Genomic DNA, 19,858 nt, shown 5'->3' on the forward strand with positions numbered 1-19,858 from the left:
TTTCCAAACAAATCCCATTGGTTATCCAACAACTATTATCCACAAGCTCCCTGCTTACACTTTTTCTTATTTACTATTTAGACACAGACCTTGCCGGTGTCAGGTGGTCATTCTTACACATAATATTATTTTTGTGGTTTTGATGTTTCTGGATAGAGAATTTTGTCCACTTATCTCCACATAGATACTTGCCATTCTGACATTTTAAATCTCAATAGTTTCAAAATTTTATTCAACTGTTTCAGCTACTGTGTAGGAATTAATATATTTCTATGTAGGCAGGTTTGGGGGGGTCAACATATATCACATTAATTGTTTGCTTTAGTTGATTTTGTAATTCTTAGCTCTTTAGTCTCTTTATCAAGGAGACGGATTATACAGAGACCTATGTATCAATCGGTGGAACTTTGCATTACTGGATCAGGATGTTTACTGAAATAACCAGTTAAAATTATTAAAATATGCAGTCGAAAGCAACGTGCTTAGTTTAATGTGCTTGTGAATATTAAATGCAAGTAAGATGGTATATAGACATGGAGCCATTTGTTATTATTTTAGTATATGAAGCAATAGCTGTGTAAACCTTAACCTCGTAATTTTGCAAGTTCTACTTTATCATGTAGCTGTAAAAGGTAATCAAAATAAATCATGGAAGATGAAGAAATATTTTCTAGGGCTTTCTGTATGCTTTCAGAAGTGGTGCTTGATCCATGAAATTTTAGTAAGCATATTAAATAATACAATATGATGTGCAACGTGTCAGGTCTGATAAATTATTTTGTATAGGACATTTATACAACATATGGTGAGCTGCTATGTGAACAGCTTAATGACTAAATTATGTTAATCTTTCTTGCCATATTTACGTTTCATTTAAAAAAACAGTGTTTTCAAATTTTTATTTTACTTTTTTGCTCATGGGTAGATATAAGAAAGGTGTAGGTCATCTCTGAGAAGCCGTGACAGTGATCCAATGTTCCTCAGCTGTGCAGTGCACATAACACAGATGTTGGGAGAGTCATCTGTCAGCTATGCCTCTCCTATGGAGTTAAAGTTCTAGAGGGAAAAGAATTCGACACAGTGCTGTCACTGTTACATTTTCACAATAGAAGAGCATGCAAATATTCAACCTCCTGCTTAGCAGTAGTGCCCTGTCTAATGTCTGTGCTGGTTAGAATAAAAAAATAGTGGGTGCATCTAGGGCTCATAGATCTGACAAAGGTCATGCTATGCTGGGCATTTGAATTGGAAATTGTCTGGACTTAGATTTTATAAAGCTCCCACTGTTGTCGGGGAAAATTTCAGCAGGGTTTTGTCCCTGGAGAGGCCTCTTAGGCCCTTTTCTGTCCTATGAATGAATTTAGATGTGAGGGTTTCTCCTGCCTTAAAACTGTTAAGTTCATTTTGCATACATCCCCAGAGAGAAAAACTGGCAGATGCTTTTGTCTTGGAAGTGTTTAAAAGAAAACTGCAGAACAGGAACAAGGGAGAGAAGGGGCCCTATGTGGTGTCCCAGAACATTTTGGAAATGGCCAATATGCAGTTTTCATCAGTACTAAGGCGGGGCGCAATATGGTGCCTGTAGCTCACTAGGGAATATGAATGTTGATTAAGCATACTCCCAGGCTTTGAAATCCTGAAAGCAGTGTCAGAATAATGGATGTTGAGCAAATGTCAAGCATTTGTTAATTTCTCTGTTATTTGGAGTTTATCTACCATGATCAATCAAATAAACTAGTGCTTCTCTGTTGTGGCATGTGTCATTGATATGGTGATTAGGTGGCTAGAGAGGCCCTCTGCCTTTTTTTTTTTTTTTTAATCCAGGTAACAGATTAAATATGAACAGCCATAACTTTAACTTAAAGATTTGTTTGTGGTTGGTTTAGTGGAAAGTGGTGCATTAGCAAAATACTTTGGGGTACTGAGAGAAAAAAGTAGTCGTTTATCTGCTATGCTAAAAGTTACATTCATGCCATTTTTTACATTTTTGGCCCTAAAGCTTTACTGTTTTGGGGAAGGAGAAATTGCTTCTAAATACAAGTTGCCAGAAGAAACTTTTATTTATTCTTAAAAGGACAGGTTTGAAAACAAAGGATATATTTCATGGATTTTTTTTTTTTTTTTTGCAAATTCTAGTCCTTTTGTGCTTAATGTAAAGAAAACAATATATATTTTTGTTGTGTTTTTGACAACTCCCAGAAATTTAAGAAGTGTCAGTGAGTCGTGCTGTATGACTTGATGCATGTTGAGGTCATCTTCAGTTTATTTTGACATAGGACAAATGTTTGATGTTGAACTAGTTTTCCTTCTTCCTTGGCTTCCACATTTATGTACAAAGGTCTCCAGGCCTATTCTGCCAAGACTGGTCAAATTTTGGTGCTTAATGAAGGTGTTGCTATATGGTGAACCTATTGACTGTTTACCTCTGAGATTATTCTGTTCAGTTAGTGCCGGGAATAAGAGTTCTCCTGGAAACCTAACTGCAGGAAGCAAAGCATATAGTCATTGCATGGATTTTCAGAGCGGTGCAAGAACACATAAAAAAAAATCCTCTGGAAAGAGGAGGAAGGAAAAGGAAAATCCTGTTGGTAGCTGTGAAAAAGAAGGTTAGAGAAATTTTAGGATAGAATAATGTAATATTGTGATGACCTATTGTCAGATGTTCCCTTAATATTGCCTGCCAGTTGTAGGCGGATAGCTTTTTTAAAAAGTGCTGGAAGACCAGAAGTAAAAAGGAAAAGCTAGGTTTCCTTCTTAGTGCGTTTCTGCCATCTTTCCAATGGGAAGTAAGTAGTGGAATTAAATTAGTTTATTCCCTCTGTGGCACAGTAGGCTATAACCCTAGGGCTGAAAGAAGACTTTGTAAATATCTACATATATGGTGCAATAACTTACAGGTTCAAGGTAAAGCACTATACTGTCAGCTAGCTAGCTAGAAAAGCATTATTATATTTTTTTCTTTTGTTTTGCTTTCTTGTTATGAGTAGCTTTAAAATTATAAACTTGTAAATGATAAATACTCTTTAGGGGTTAAGACTAAAAATCTCAAGGGGACTATCTGTAAATGGATTAATTTCTTGCCTTAAATCTGTATCATTCCCAAAATTGGAATTTACTTAAAACTACTCTTCTGTATCATCCATGTTTGACAGGGCTAAAATTCTTTAAATTATATCTTGTATGGGAAACATTAATAAGATCCTGACTTGTTTAAGGATTTAACAATTTTTATTGGATCACTGGCATCTTTTTTTGACTTAAGGTGTTCACTTTTTACCCTGGAGATAGCTGTGCAACAGTGTGTGTGCTTGACGTGTGATGCATGCAAATACTAAATACAGTAGCAGCATGAGGCAAGTGTCATTAACAGTAATTTATGTAATGAAAGCCACCTGGCTGTCTTCGTAATTAATTGCTTGTAAATAATAAATTTAAATATAATTTATAGTTTTCTAAATTTGATTATATATATTTTAGGAGCAAATTGTGGAAGGGTATTTGGGGATTTATTTAGTTTCAAATTGGCACAGATATGCTTTTTATATACAGGCTAATTTTTTAATGTAAAATGAACAGTCTAATTAGCTTCAAATTGCCATTCACTCATAAAAAAAGTTTTCTAAAATTAAATTTAAACATCTAGTTTATACGGGTTTGAAGAAAAAAGTGCAAAGTAGAATTTTTCACTTTCTCCACGGTCAGGAAATTTAAGATTGGAGTCCGAAAAACTTCTCTTGACAAGGTATTCTATAATCTGATTCTTTTCCTGGGGGGAAGGGGAAGTAGCACCATAGAGTTATCCAAACAAAATGAGGAAGATGAACACAAAATGGATATATCAAATATTTATTTCCAGTAGTAGCCTACTAAGTGAATGTTTTTTCAGTGTGTGGACCTTGGCCCTATCAAGAGGGCAGATAGGAAAGGTGAGGGATAAATCCCTGTTTTAAATTGTAGCTTCTTTGCCCTAACTGTTTCTTGAGGTCCATTGCTGTTGCAGCCTAGGACCATCTTTCCTTGAAGAAACGTCGTCAGATAACTACAACTTGTGTGTATTTTTTGTCTAGTGGATCAATATTTAGATTGTGGTACTAAGAGAAAGAGTTCAAACTTGCAAGCATGTTTTCTGTATCATCTTAGCTGAAGTAAATGGAAATGAAGTGTGGATGATACACAGTGAAGTGCAAACAAGGAATCTGCGGAGGTTTGCTTTTTTCTCTCTGTCTTTGGTATGCTGCTCTATACCTCTGCTTTGGGATGTGTTCACTGATTCTTTCCTGGATAGTAAGAAACTTCTCTTCGTGCAAAGTAACTTGGAATAGTTGAGGACAAGGACATAGCAAGTCATCTGCTTATGTTGGTCTGAAGCCTTGCTTTTTTATTTAATTTTCTGAGAAATTTTATTGGTAGAGTTAAAAGGAGAATTTTAGAAATAGCAGGAGATGGAGATGTGGAGGACAAGTACTATGATTATCAAGGTGTATGTGGGAGGCAAACCCTATTTGACTCCTATCAGTTTGTTTTTATCAATGGACTCTTTGACTAGGTTATCAAAGAGTACCAGAAAAGTTCTGGTATGTGTAAGTTGAAAAGATTAGATAGTCATTGAAGCCTGCTGTCAGAAAATTTTAGAGTTTTAATGTCATGTTTTAGCACTGACATGTATTTTTTAAACTTGTGTTGTGAAGATATTTTGGTTCTGTATTGCATCTGAAAATATTTTTTGAGCTTGAAAATTGAACCTTACAAAATAGTTTTGTGTTTTTATGGAAGAGACTTTATTGAAACATTAGTGAAAGAGTATTTACTTACAAAGGTGTCTGTGTGGGTTTGGCATTTAAATAGGTTTCAAACATTCGTGCAAGAAGCACTGTGCTATTTAACTCTGGAAAGAAAAAATATCAGAACGATGTCTCAGGCAAATTACCATCTATTTTCTGTACTTGCTTACTAAGATAATAAGACCAAAAAGTAGTTTCATTTGGAAATACCAGTCTTCTGTTCCTGTGTATTCATAGTTCCATTTTTAACCATAATATCTGCCAGTGTTTACCCACTGTTAAAGCATGATGTTGTTCTTCTCATCACAAACATATATATGTGAATGGAAAAATTGTGTCTTTATTCTGACTTCTCTTTTCATTTTTGGGGCTTGATCAGAAATACTTTGTAATCATTTGAATATGGCATATTGCTGCTGTTGAAATATTTTTGTGGTGTGGGTGAAAGAAGGTGAAATTTATCTTTGCAAAGAGCTGGCATTATTTTGCGATCATTGCCTGTATTGCTAATTTGTATTTACCTCTGTATTTTATTTTTTTCATGTCTGATACAGATTGTTCATAGTCTGCAGTTGTTATAAAATATATTTGCCATTACAACAAACACCAAAAAAATGAGGTGTCTACAGGAAGAATTGGTGCCCTGTTCTTAAAGGAACTTCCAAGTCTTTCTAAGTGAAAAATCATTCAAACAGTATCTAATACTGGCAATTTTCCTCTGTCTGCTGGTAGAACTTATTGGCCAACTAGGTCAGACATTATTAAAGTTCAAGTGGCCCAGTGGGAAAAGTAATGGCCTTATGCTACTATGAATTTTAAATGCTGCCATTTCTATGTATTGCACCATCATCTGTTCTCGCACATCACTCAATTGTATAGAAGTTGTGGGACCAACCAGTGTCAAGGTCATAGAAGTGATGACTCTTCTCAAGTAGCCTTCTTGGAGCTTTGTCATACAGTTATTCTCATAACCCAGGCAGCAAAGTTGTATGCACATGCCTGCATTTAACCTTTTTATTGTCATTGGATAGTGTAAGCCTGCAATGCAGAATGCCTGTTTCCTCGGACTCTTTATTTTTGGTTTTTATTTTTGATCCTACCAAAGGTATGAAATCACCTTTGATGCAAAGACAGTCTTTTATGAAGTGATTTGTATCTAAACCTTTTGAGTTGAGCTGTTGTACGGTTTATTAAACTGGATATTGGAGAATTTCAAAATTGATCAGTGCTATAGTCCTCCAAATGAGCTTGAATTTTATCTTGATTTTATATGTGATGGTACTAAGTCTGAAATGAGCATAGCAGCAGGTACTTCTTGTCATATATATCTATTTATTTAATTAATTATTATCATATTATTGTGTTTGTAATGGGAGTATTTCCCCAACAGCACTGTTTTGGCTTTTCAGTTCCCACAGTAGTAGCTAATGATAATGTTTCATTGTATGAAAGGCCACTTGTGCAGAGATAGTAAAACTAGTTTTGTATCCCAGACTTGAACTGGTGTAGCTGGAAGGCTGTAACATTGGAAGATAGCCACTTTACAGAAGTTACCGTGTTGTAACTAAAGACTTAGGTACTTTCATGTCACTTAGTTACTCCAATTCAAATTCATATATTGATTTAAACATATATAGTGACACGCACACACACATATATATAGACATGTATATTGATTTAGTTTAAATTGGTAATTCACTGACTTCTGGTAAGTCAGTGTTAGATTTGTGAATGATAAAGTACAAATGTATACAGAGACAATAACCTGCTTTTTGAGACTTCTCAGAGAAGTGACCACAGGCATATTAAAACTTTAGGAGAGATTTTAATATTAAAAGCTGCAGTGAAGAGAGGTTAAAGCCGTAAGTATTCTAGAGGTCAGTGAGTCTCTCTTCCTTGTTCGTGTTATTCACTGCTTGAATGAGTTTAAGTCTAGCGGTTCTCAAGCTTTGGTAGGCTGTTGTTATTCCTGAGCGTTCCTGGATCCTCATGTTGAACCATTCAGACTGCCAAGAAGATTTTTTTCCCATCCTGACAATCCAGACATGTAGAAGAAATTCTGAGAATCCACTAGTTGTCCCCTACTCTCAGTTGGGAAGTTCACCATCAGGCTGGCTTTAGTTGATTTACAGCTGTAACTGTGTGCTTGTTAGCCTACATCCTCCTGTTCTGGGAAGCCACGGAGGCTTTACGGATCCATGCATGTGTTATGTATTTGAACCGCTGCTGCTAGATCTATTTGAAATCCATTATTGACAGAGTTTTTATAAATAAGAGCGGACTGGTTAGCAGGTGATAAGCAGTATAGAAACATCGCTTTCTTTAGGAGTCCCTGTTCCAAAGCATTTGCAGTACAAAACTATGAGAATTAAAAGGCTGTTTGAGTTTCTTTCATGTCTTTGATAATGTAGCAGGAAAAATGTATTTTAAACACACATTCTGGAATTTCAGGGTAGCTATAAAGGAGAATTCCCCTTCCGCCCCCAATCATTTAAATTTGTCGAATATAAGTATTTCTTTCTTGACATAGATTCTTAATCCAGCATGGCAGCACCATGCAATTCTATCCCTAAAGCTCCATATTGGATTAGTAAAAATGTTTAAAAACTTACTATATATGGAAAGGGGAAGTTCTTTTCTTCTTCAGAAATGAGAGACTCCTGCTGTTTGCTTCAGAACATTTCATGAAGGGATATGACTAGCACTACACACTCATGCTGGAGAATGTGGAAGTAAAGAAGCAATTTCTCCATCTACCTCGGTTCCTACAATAGCTAAGTGCAGTGTTGTATGCACTTCCAAGAGAAGGTTTGACACTGCTGCTTTGGGATTTCACATGTAAGAGCTTCTGAATTTTGGAAACCCAGCTCATGCCCCCACACTCAGTTTTTTAACCAATATATTTATTGTCTTAATGAGGTGGAATGTTCCATTTTGTGAAAGGGAAGCAATGTAGCAATGCTCTTTGAGCTTTCACTTGTTTAAAAAAAAAAATCAAGGCTATCCTATATATATAGTATCTCATTATGAACTTTGCTCTCCCCCGCTTGTCTCCACTTGGTGAATAATTACTGGATTAAGTACTGCAGTTCATACTTACTCTTGATTTTTTTTCATACAGATCTGTCTGGATATTCTTCCTTTATTCTATGACATGTAAGCTGAATTTTTGGTTCTTCTATTTTAGGCAAAAAGTTAAAGGTGAGGGAAGGGAAACTCATTTTAAAATGAACAGATAAAAGAAGTGGAAACTTGGTATTGTACCTACAATTTTATATTCTCAGTAATCTCAAAAGAGAAGGTAGAAAAGTGTAAGTTTTATCTTATCCCTAAATAATTAATTATTTGCAAGGACTGATAATATAATATTTTCAGAAGTTGCCACATTTGGATTTTCTTCTGGTGAGGCTGTAGTAAATAGCAAATATTAAGTTGGACAGCACCACGAATCTTGTCCAGATCTGTAAGCCTTCCTTGTTGAGCAGATGATATGATCCAATCAAATTCTTTTTGTCCTTTCTAGCAGCTTCTTGGCCAGAGTTTTATATCAACTCTAGTTATGAAGCACTGATCTGCATCAGCATGTTGTCTGTTACCAGTTTATATCTGTTATCAGCTTATATCTGAATACTCATTACAAAACAAAACATTTTTAAAATACTCTCCAAGGATGATAGCATTCCTCCTCTACCAGGTTCCGGGATTCATTAGAAGAGAATAGTCTAAATTTTATTCTTAAATATTAAATGACCAAAAGGTGTATTTTTTTTCCAGCACTAGACTTGCAGTTATCTTTTCAGCTTGACTGATGTCTGAGTTCTTAGAGATAATTTCTCTTGTCTCTTGTTCTGGTCTGATTTGGGCATCCCGTTCTAAATGTGGATGGACTTTGATATCTGTAATACTTTTTGTTATTATAAGAAAGTTTTTATATCTTTATACAATTTGGAACCTATAAATGACATTTAAAAAAAAAATAAGTTATTTTCTTTGGAAAAAAAAGAGCATTTTGTAGCAGGCTATAGATTCACAGTTTTCTGCCTAAATCCAGTTATGTGTTGACAAGAGTACAAAGTGCATCAGGCATTCAGATGGAAGTATGCCACTGACATCAACACAGAGTAAAAAAAGGGAAATTGGTTCATTATGGATGCTGATGTACAAGAAAAGAGGATATTTGAAGAACGAGGCTGGTTGCTTTGAACAGAGCTCTGCGAGTTAGATCCATTACCATCTGGAATTGCAGAAAATGTTTCCTTGAAAGTGACTGCTATAGAACTTAAGGCCAAAGTTTTCTCATTTTCCTGGAAAATAGATTTAGATGGATCACAAGCTAATTAATAAATTATTTAGACTAGGTAGTACTTGCAATTATAAATTTGGGGGTTTTTGTTTGTTTCAGAAAATCAGCAAGTCTGTGGCTCTACAGCTGGCTCTCGAGAAAAAGAGCTTGCTCAACACAAACACGTCTATATCTCTAGTAAGCCATGAGACTTACTGTAAAGTTTGTTCCATAAGAGGCGATAATGCAGTGCTGAAATGTTCTTTTGCGTAAAAGATGTTTTCAGTGTTATGTTTGTTTTCCTGGATATCCCAGATCTATTAATTTGACTACTTATTTGCTGCTTTGAAATCCTGCATAGAAGCATCAGAGGACGGATGGAGCCCTAGGAATTTGGCTGATCCTGTAGAAGTAATGATAATTTATGTGGCAGTATCCCTGCTGTCAATATCAGTTGTGATAGTGCTGTCTTGCAATGCAAGTGTGTGTTTGTGACTTCTGTCCCCTCTCCAAGTACACAGTGCTGTCTTTTTCAGCACTTTCCAAAACCATGATTTTTCAGTTTCCTGTCAATGGCATCTTGCAAGAGATGCTCCAGCTGTGTTTTGAGGAGCTATTTCATTTTGCCAGGAAGTTGTGGCAGTGGAATTGTGGCAAGGAACACTGATTGGCAAATAAGGGGTTTTAGTGTTTTACGTTAACCAGAAGAAACATGAACGCAGCCATGCAAAGATATAAATCCGCTTTTCCTGGGGAAGGAGAAAGATCTTCTGGTAGTAAGGCTTGAAATCCTTTGAATGGTACTATTGAAATAACTGTCTTTGTCACAGTCATAATGTTTTTGTACTGCAATCCAGTATATATCCAACTTCTTCAGTTATTAGACTGAATTTTTTAGTGTTTGTGGTAAGTCCTAAATGATCTGAACAGTTGGAAGTGTAGAAGAGGAGTATCGGACTAACCTGAGGTAGAAAGGCAGAATCCAAGGATACCAAGGGAGTAAAATGGACAAGAGTCTGGAGTGTGAAGAGAGGGATAACGGTCTTAATTCTTTTTGATATGTCAGTGGGTATGATAGGATAATGGTACAATAAGTACAGTAATCATACTGGGAATAGCCTAAAAATGCAAAAATTGTTAGTAGGAGAGAACTCAAACCAGGAATACAGTTAAATGCTGTCCTGTTTTTTGGGGGTTTTTTTACACCTTTTTTCTGAATTCAGTTCTACCGTTACGACCATGTAAATCTGCCAGATAATAATAGTTACATGGAGAGCCATTACGGGGCCATATGTAACCAATTTATTTATAGTGTGCAGGTTTTTTTTTTTTTAATAAATCAACTTGAAATACCTTAGCTTTGCATATGTATATAGCCTGTGTAAGTATATAATCCTGATTTCTTTCTTTTGTTCAATTTACGATGATTACATGTGCATGTTGAAGGTTGCTGTAACTGGGTCTTGCACCTTTTGGGGAGGCATTTTGGTACGTATCTCCTGGCCTCTGTGTCAAATGATGTATATTAAAGAATATTTAAATTATTGACTAATTGTAATTCATTTTTCTGTAAGCTATTAATTTCATAAATGTATATTAGTTTATGTTGCTATAATTTTCTACAGTTTTAACATTCAGTCAGTGAGTACTGAGGGTGAACATTCTCATGTGTAAAATACTGGAAATCAAGGCTCAGCTTACTGCTGTCACACAGATGCTGTGCTGGGCAGACAAGCCCAAAATACGGTGTTATGACAAAGATACTAGAAGCACAGATATGGATAAGACAAACTATTACGCTCTTTATATAACATTGTTTTAAGCTGTTTGCTTTGTTGCTAATGCTTCAACTGGTTATTTTAGAGGTAACATTTTATACTGTGCTGCATAGATACACCACCTGTTTAAACCTGAACAAACCATTCAGTCGTTCTGTGCCTCAGTTTTCCCTTTTGAAAATGGGAGTAAAACTTTCTTATCTTAAATTAGTATTTCTGAGGCATGAAAATTGCAAGGAGAAGGACCGTTTAAGTATGGAGAGGATATTTACATTTAATGTATATATGATGTGATGCAGGTGTTAAATTCACATACAAGAAATCTGGCAGAAGAGCCAGACATTGCTGAATCTTTGAACTACCTATGCTATGCCTTAGCAGGTGAGTTCACAAAAGGAAAAATTTTAATTATTCATAATGTTTTGCTGTACTATAAAACTGGATTTATTGAAGCTATAATTTGTTCAAGTTGCATGTAGTAGGAAAATATATCAGGAGTAATTAATTGTATTCAGGATGCGATGAGGTAAATATATCCAGAGAGGACAATTGAAAACTGTAGCAGCGTGGTATCGATTGCCTTTCAGAGGGGAAAAAAAAAAAAATCTTGTCCCTTTTCTAAATGTTAACAATTCAGAGAGAAAAATTCCCACTTGGGAAGAATGCTTTCCAGGTTGCTTCATTGCCAGGTGTTTGACATTGAGTGGAGCTTTACATGAATGAAGCTTATGGCAGCTTTTGGAAATGACCGACTCTGGGGAATCTCTGCTCCCTGCTGTGAAAGTTTCTATTTTCAAAGCACATCAGTTTCAGTGGGAATGTTCCAGTGGTCCCATATGCTACTTCTGACAGAGGGGGAAATTTTTAACCTGAATATGAGACAGCTACTGAAGAGGTTCCCTTGCTGCTAACAAAATGAATTTCAATATGTTGCCAATGAACGCATGGCATGTTCCCAACTGCTGATGGATTTTGACTCTATCAATTATTAATGGAAGTTTTGCTTTGTTTTCCTTTTTGCCTGTTCCCTTTTAACTCGTCTACCTGCTCCTAATAGGATTTGTGGGTTCTTGAGCTGAAAAAGGAATCACCCAAACAGTATGCTCGTATATTTATTTACTTTGAAACTCTTGCTATATTTTCCTCCCCTCCCTCGTACGCTCTCTCCTTGACCTAGCAGCAGGAAGTCTTTGTCTGAGGTGTTCATCTGGAACAACTTTTCCACACTTGTTTTCATGTTCTGTTAGATTACAGGGCAGCAGGCCTACCTTTGAAGCTCCCTTCTCTTTTGTTTCTTTGCAGTGCACTCCAGTAATTAACTTTGTCCTTCTTTTATTTGTTCCAGTCAATCGCAGTCCACTCTGCTGAGCATCTTCTCCCAGGAGTACCAGGTTAGAAGTTTTCTCCTTTGTGAGGGTTGACAGGTGCCTAATTGAATGATGAATGTCCCTTTATTTCTTTGTAATTGAACTGCCAGCTTTCTGATTGGTTTGGAGGATGTTCCCTTTTCCACATCAAGCACCGCCTGAGTCTCAGTGGATGGCTGCCAAGCCTACCCATCCATCTGTCTAATAACATCTAGCCTTTGCTTATTTGGTGGACCTGTAATAAATTATGCTAAACCATTATTATTCTGACAATAATAATTTCACTGTGTTGCGTGGTTCCATGTGCTAAATGTTTGCTGACTTGCACTGTCAGTGCTGCTTTCCATTCCTGACAGAGATGATGATAAATGACCATTGCCGGAGTGGCAGAAGGCAAGAGAGGCAGAAAATGGAGTCATTTATCATGAGATGACAGGTGTCAGTCAAGTGGCAAGTCTCTATGGAATTACTTTTTGTAGTTTTTCAAATAAGTTGTTTTTAAGCAATGTTCTTCCTGGTTAAAAATGCCAATTGAATTGTAAAACTGGAGTGCACCAGACTTAGATGGAATTGAATTGAGGGAAAATTAATACAAAGGTTGAATGAGAGAACAAGTTTTTCTTTGCCCTCTGTAGCCTTCAGTAAACTTATTTAGATTCAATTATTGTGACCTTATTGGCCTTTACATATATGGTACATTGCAGTACAGTCTGAAGACGTTCGGTTCAATAGGTAGACTGAATGTCATTTCTGTACGGAATCTAAAAACATAGTTCAGTTTATATATCAAAGTGTAGCCAAGGAACATGTGTTTGGGCAGTCATGATTTCTGTGTTTTGATCTATGACACATTTGTAAGACTCTTTGTTTTTCTGGTTTTTTAGAAACAAATCAAAAGAACACATGCCAAGCATCACACTGCTGAAGCTGTTGAAACTTACTACCAAAGGTATGACCTCACCACCCCAGTTAAGAGTATCATAACTAATAATTGTTATGGCAATTGTGAGTAAATTAGCTTATTAGCTTATGAAGCTAATTTTATATTAAAAAAAATTAAATTTTGGGATGGGGAGTACAGAACAGTTCACCTAAAAATGTTTTTCAGTGAAAATACAGAAATTTCCCAGCTTTTGGTCAGTCAAATTAAGAAAGGGTTTACTTCTGTTGCTGTAAGTCAGGAGAAGCAAATATTTTTTACAGTGTATGTAGGAGTATTTATTATATATTGCCTATAGTTTTTAATTACAGGATTTCTGTGTCAAGACTAATATTGATAACTTTCTTACAGCAAAAAAAGCTTGATCTCTTACAGTTGCTTGTACTTTTAAAAGAACATTTCTGTTACATTACAAAAAGTTACATATTAAATTCATTTATTGCCAGTTAGAGCACTAATTTTAGTTCACTCCTGTTTTATAAACAGAAGTGTCAGAAATAGCTGTTAAGGGAGGGTGAAAACCTTTATGTCATTTTACAATATTTTGCGATTGTTTGCATCTTAAGCTAGCAAATTGTATTTGCTACACCTTGTAGTTTGTCTGTTACTTCTGTAGGCTTTATTAAAAATATTGCAATGACATAATTGGGGCATACTGATAACTGGTAAAGATGCCCAATTAAAATATTACTTTGTAGACTGACATATCTGAGGAGCTTGCATGGCAAGTGAGTTCATACTTGTGATTATAGGTGTCTGATATTTATGCTTAATATTAATCTGTATGAATCAGGAAAGTCAACAAAAAGCCTTCATTTATAAACAATTAACTGTGCTTCTGCAGAGTCATGTATTTAAAACCTAAGCACACCCTGATTATATCAGACACTGGTTTAGAATATTTAGTGTGAGTTGTGCTGTTTTGGGGTTTGATTTTCTTTTTTCAGTAGTTGTATTGTTCTGTAAAAATTTGTACTGGATCACATTGCACTTTTCCTAGTGTTTAGGAAGAATATTGGCTTAAAATTTTGTTGTGTTGATAACCATGTATATACAGTACTATTTTTAATTGCTTTTCACTAGCGCAGTTTCAGTGAAGTGCCCTATGCTGATGGTAACTGCTGTGTAAATAACACTTTTCTTAGAACACGTGTAAATTATTTAAATCACTTTTATGATGATCGTGTTAATAGTTCTAACAACTTAAACCTGAAACATGAGACCAAGTTTTGCTTTATGCAAAGCAGCAGTTGTATTAGTGTCAGTAAGGTTGTAGGTATGATTAACTTTTGCTCATATCAAGTAGGAGGATTTGGTCTCCTGTCCCCTTCTGTACTGTCTGAAGTATGATAGCAGTACATAACTAATGCATTATGTATGAAGCTGTATGGTGGTGGTAGAGAAAATCATTCTTTATGCTGTTTCTGGGTATTTCATGTTGCAAATGTATTAACATAGCTGAATAAAATGCACATGTTTTAAAATCAGAGTTGTTCTGGTTAATAGTTAGAAAACTCATCTCAATCCTGTTTCAGTAGATTTACTGTGTAGTATGTTTCGTAAGCTGCAGGGGCTGACTACTTGAGTCAGAAGCCCGTTTGAAATGCTTCAAGCGTAAGCATGACAAAGATGTCTTCTCCTTTACTCTTTTGTAGCATCCATCTTACTGCTGTAAACCCCAGTCTGTGTGGTATGCTTCTTCCTATTCCCACACACATACAAGCAAATAGTTGTGCTCCTATTGCTTTCCTAGGTCAGAAACTAACAATTTTTGAAGGTAGCCGTTTCCAGTGGTCCCTCTTGGGAGCAAGTGGAAGTACAGTTGAGTGGGGTAGTTTCTGCTGCTCTGCTGAGACTTACTAGTCTTAAATTTAGGCAAACACGAAGGCAAACTAGGAGAAGGATCAGCAAGCTTTTCAGAACAATATTACCATGAACATGTGAGACCTGTTAGTCCGTAACGGAATTGCCAGTAACATTAGAAATATCTGACAGAAAATTACTCCGTTGTCAGTTGTAGCTTTGCTGTTCAATCAACTAGATGTGTGTTTTAGAACATTAATCTCAATTAAATCTTCCTGTTTAGGTATTTTGTTTATAATCTCTCTTTTTTTTCCTTTTGTTGTAAATTTTCAGTGTTTAACTATATACCAGGCATCTTGGTTTGTGGTTTTTTATGTAGAATTTAAATAGGTTACAGCAAAAAGCTTTTATCATTTCCTTTTTTCATTAAGCCTCAGAATAACTTGCAAACAAAAAGCCCTCTAATCCTCTGTGAAGAGGTTTATGTGAAGGTTTTACACCCATTCCACAGAAAGGTAAAATGATAAAGAATTTTAACGTCTGTAACTAATGAGCAGAAGAGTGGCTTCTGATGGATAGATAATGATAGAGCTGGAAAGGCTGTGGCCTTCTAATGATGTCAGTAATGATGTGCTATATGAATACAGATAAATGAGCAGGTTCAAATGTTGGTAACTATTGTTCTTTTCCACATGGCTGCAAAGCACAAAGTGGCTTCCTATAATACAGCTTTTTCCCATCAGCTCCTTAGAACAGGTTTTAGGCATTATTGAAAAGTAAACATCAAACAGTGAAAGTAACAGAGGTGAGGAAAGCGATATTGTGTGATGCGATGGTCAGAAACATCACTGTGTATCCATATTGGTCTAATACCCTTAACCAGAAATGTTAAGCCTTTGCCATTGATAGGGTAATGATTTTCTACAACCCTTTATTGGATCCTGAATATTTCTTCTTTTATCTTCTGTTTAGAATATTAATTTGATTGTTAGACTCTGATTTCACTAAAGTAACCCTTTAGTATTTAAACTACTGCCCAGTTGATGAAATCTGGATTAAATTTGAGAATTTATGTTTTTGTGCATAGTAGTGAATTCAATAAAATATATGGTGCACCACCATAGCTGAAGGTCACGTGGAACCCACAATCTTTACTGTGAATAACAGGGGTTTATTTGTCTGTGATGCATCTTTAAGTAGTACAGATAGAATTTATTTGTATGTCATTAAGCCAAAATTTTTTTGTCTTGATTTATTGTGTTTTTTACCAGTGACTTAGTTGAGATTGGTATAGCTTGCCGATAAATAGGGGACAACCCTGGAGAGTTAGTGGTTGTTTGAAATACTTGTTTCTTAACAGATCTCCCATTAAATGCTTTCTACTAAGGTATTTTCCTGCAAATGAAAGAGATTCACAAGGCATACTGACATGTATAAACTGGCCTTTACTTGCCACTGCAGAATTACCTGGCTTTGTCTTGTCTAGGTACCTGAATGGGGTGATGAAAAATGCAGCTGCCCCTGTATTACTGGAGCTGGCCAATGAGGTAATCATCTTTACTTTTTCTTTAATCTTCCAGTGTAAAACCTAAGGGGCATATCTATAGTGACTTTAGTGAGAAATGTAATTAACCTAAAAAAATTGGTTTCAAGGCACATTAGACATTTAAAATGGTTCCCCAGTCTGTTAGTACTTACAATAATTAGACAAAAAGCTCCATTTATTAATAAATCAGTTAATGTAATTAGTCTCTTAACTTCAAGGCGAATGTGTAAGAAACTCTGAATTTGTATTTTGCTGGAAATTTCAGACAGACCATAGGTCTTTAATACACAAACTTGCTAAAAATTCCCCCATTGATTAAATGGAGCTGTGTCAATTTTATTTATATTTGATTCCTCGTTTTTAATAAGAAAATCCATCTAAAGTTGGGGATTTGTTAGTAATAGGAAGGGTTAAAACAGTTCATTTGCCTGACTCCATTTATTTCTCTTCATACGGGTTAGAGGATGGCTAATGAAAACTGCTTAATATAAAGCAATTAAGCAGAATAAATTCCTCCATATAGTCATTTCCTTAGAAAAGCTGGTGTATGAAAAGTTCAGTACGGTTGCCATTAAAGTCTTGACAAATTTATTGATGCTGTTTATTAACTAGAATATGAATCTGCCTTGGGATGCAAGGTGTTATTTGTATTAAAAACTGCTATCTAAAGCACTACCTGAAAGAAGATGTAAAAAGTTTGAAAGAGTGGCAGGGGGACTCCTAGGAAAAAAAAAAAAAAAAAAAAGATTAAATAGCTACCTACCACTTGAACCCTAAAATATTTATTTACAATAATAATAACAGTACAATAGCTGATATTCCTTGGAACTGCTTATGCAACCCTCAAAGGGATAGAATGAAATGTATGCTGTTTTGTGTTGCATTTTAATAGAAAATGTAAGAAAGAGGCAGAAAATGAGTGTTTGCATTAAAAATGATATGGCACTGCGAACATTAAGTGCTGCAATAGCAGCAAGTTCTACATGTTACATTAGTAAGAAAGAATGGTTTCTCTCTCATGTACATTGCTGCAGCCAGCAAATGAGCGATTACCTATCAATTACTAGAAGGTTTTAATGGTCTGTGAAGTGTCCACATATCCTGATAGTACAGTTAGCATAGAATAAAGGATTTATTTCATGTTAGTGGTAAAGTGTAGCTTCTTACTGTTTCTGGAAAAGACAAGTCTTAAAGTACTGAGAATAGAATGTGCTTTACATAAAGAAGTACAATCTTATTAAGAATTTAGGTAAACAACCCAATTCATGATATATCGCACCCATATTATATGGGAGCTGTCATAAAAATATTTCAAGCGCAAAGTAATATATCTGTTACTGGTTCTTTGTATATTTTTCGCGTTGATTTAGAGATGATGCATATAATTTCTTGACTCCAGTGAGTATATCTTTGTTTATATTATACTAGTGCATTTTTTGCAATTCAGATCAAAGATATCTGCAGTTCAGAAATAAACAAAAATTAAATCTAAGAAAGGGAAGATATACAAAGAACTTACCTGCTTCTGATTTTGTAGTAGCAGGTAAATAAGAAAGGTAATGCATTTTGTGACTGCTGCCTAATGCATTAGGGAAAAGCGGCAATAACCAGCACCAGATTACTGCTTCCAAACAATCAAGCTGCCATTTTTATATGATAGTTAATATTTAAATTACATACTCTTGCATCTGCTGACAATTGATGTAATGGTAATACTTTATGAGTCAGTATATATTTAATCAGTGGAAACTGTAAAAATTGATGAGAAATATATAACATGGGTGCATTACAATGTGTAGCAGCTGTGTTAAATAGGGAAAGCTCCATATTATCTTTTGGGTTTGTTTTTTTGAGGGTTTGGGAGACTACTTTTAATTTTTTTTTTATTTTATTTGCCAACTTCTTCATGTTGTATATGTAGTGCAAATGGACTAAAATAAATCTCATTTTTGTTAGATAGGAGTAATAAAATTAGTCACTGTTCTCTTCATCTAAATATTTTCAAGTGAGATTTGAAGCACTATGAATTTTACTTACATGCTAAATTCTGACATGAAGCATGATGGCCCTATTTCAAAGAAAGATGGACACATGATTAATATGAAAATTAGGGAGATGCAAGTACCTGAACTAATAAGGTAGTCCTTATTCAGGCTGGACTACCTTCAGTAATTTCACCATTTTTCATGTGTCAGCTCTGATGTGGGTTACTGGAAATAAGCAGCTCCGTGGAAAGCATTTCTCTCTACTTGGGGAATTTAAGGGCATCCAAGTACATACACATTTAGAAAAAAATGTCTGCACAAGTGAAGCCACCTTTTCTTTTTTTTTTGTCTAGTTACTAAATCAAGATAAAATTTTTGTATTAATATTGAACTTGAAAACGTCAAGAAAATTTCACTGTGACAACGTGTGAGCAAGGTTTACTGTCTCATAGTTAAGATTCTGATTGACTAAAGGAGTACTATAATGGTATCTAAAAAGATATTGTAATTTCAGTTGGAACTACACCATACATTTTCCATACATACAAAACCTATCGAAATGGAGGAATAGCTTTGTTAAAAAGGAAAACATACATTATAGAGAAGTTTTGACCAAGCCCAATAGATCTGCTGGAGATGTTGATGTTAAGGGTATGTGGTATCACTTGACGGGTGCCGCATATAGTGAGTATTCACAGCAAAGGATCACCACTTCTTTTTCCTTGGTGGGTAATGTGACAAAACAGATTTTAGTGTCATATTTTACAAAGATTGTTTCAAATACAAAATGAACAAACATAGTAACCAGTAGTCTGTGTTATCTATTTGGTTTTCCACTGGATCGTGTAGATTGGTGCTACACATTTGGTTAAATAGTTGATCTTAATAATTGGGAAAAGCTACTGTTTCATCTAGTTTTGCTCTTTATTTTTAATCTACACAAAGATTACAATGCTGACAAATGTGCATCTAAATGCATTTACCTCCTGAAATTCTCTTTTTATTTTTGTTGAGGTAAGGTGGACTTTGCCCCATCATTGATGGCTCGTATTGTGTTAGAAAGATTTCTACAAGAAAAAGAACAAACCATCCGTAAGTATCTTAGTTGGTTTTTTTTTCTTTTGTGTTGTTTTTAATTTTAGGGTATTTTTGTTTCAACTTTTCTTCTGACTAGGATATAAAAATAATTAATGCAACATTGCAAGTGAGCTAATGAGGGTAACATTTTAAGGCTGGTATCTTCAACAGCTAATGACAGTTAAACTGTATGTAAAAAGACCACCCAGAATTTAATACTATCTAAATGAATGCTTTCTTTTTCCCTCTTAGATTTTCAGAATATCTGTTTTTTCAGTAAAATAAAGGGTATGGGGCTC

At 35.2% G+C, this 19,858-nt stretch overlaps 1 protein-coding gene across 1 annotated transcript in view; it reads left to right on the plus strand.

The window, feature by feature from the left end:
* The first annotated feature begins 11,205 nt into the window (after window positions 1-11,205).
* The window catches only part of LOC104464935 (chromosome unknown open reading frame, human C15orf41), a 100,567-nt gene continuing 91,914 nt past the window's right edge, over window positions 11,206-19,858 (plus strand). The window contains exons 1-5 of the mRNA XM_010077797.1: window positions 11,206-11,222; window positions 12,187-12,232; window positions 13,093-13,157; window positions 16,438-16,498; window positions 19,502-19,574. Coding sequence (XP_010076099.1) covers window positions 11,206-11,222; window positions 12,187-12,232; window positions 13,093-13,157; window positions 16,438-16,498; window positions 19,502-19,574 — 262 coding nt within the window. The remainder of the gene's footprint in view (window positions 11,223-12,186; window positions 12,233-13,092; window positions 13,158-16,437; window positions 16,499-19,501; window positions 19,575-19,858) is intronic.

The sequence above is a fragment of the Pterocles gutturalis genome, unplaced genomic scaffold (genome assembly GCF_000699245.1).
Source record: "Pterocles gutturalis isolate BGI_N339 unplaced genomic scaffold, ASM69924v1 scaffold2541, whole genome shotgun sequence".
Lineage (NCBI taxonomy): Eukaryota > Metazoa > Chordata > Aves > Pterocliformes > Pteroclidae > Pterocles > Pterocles gutturalis.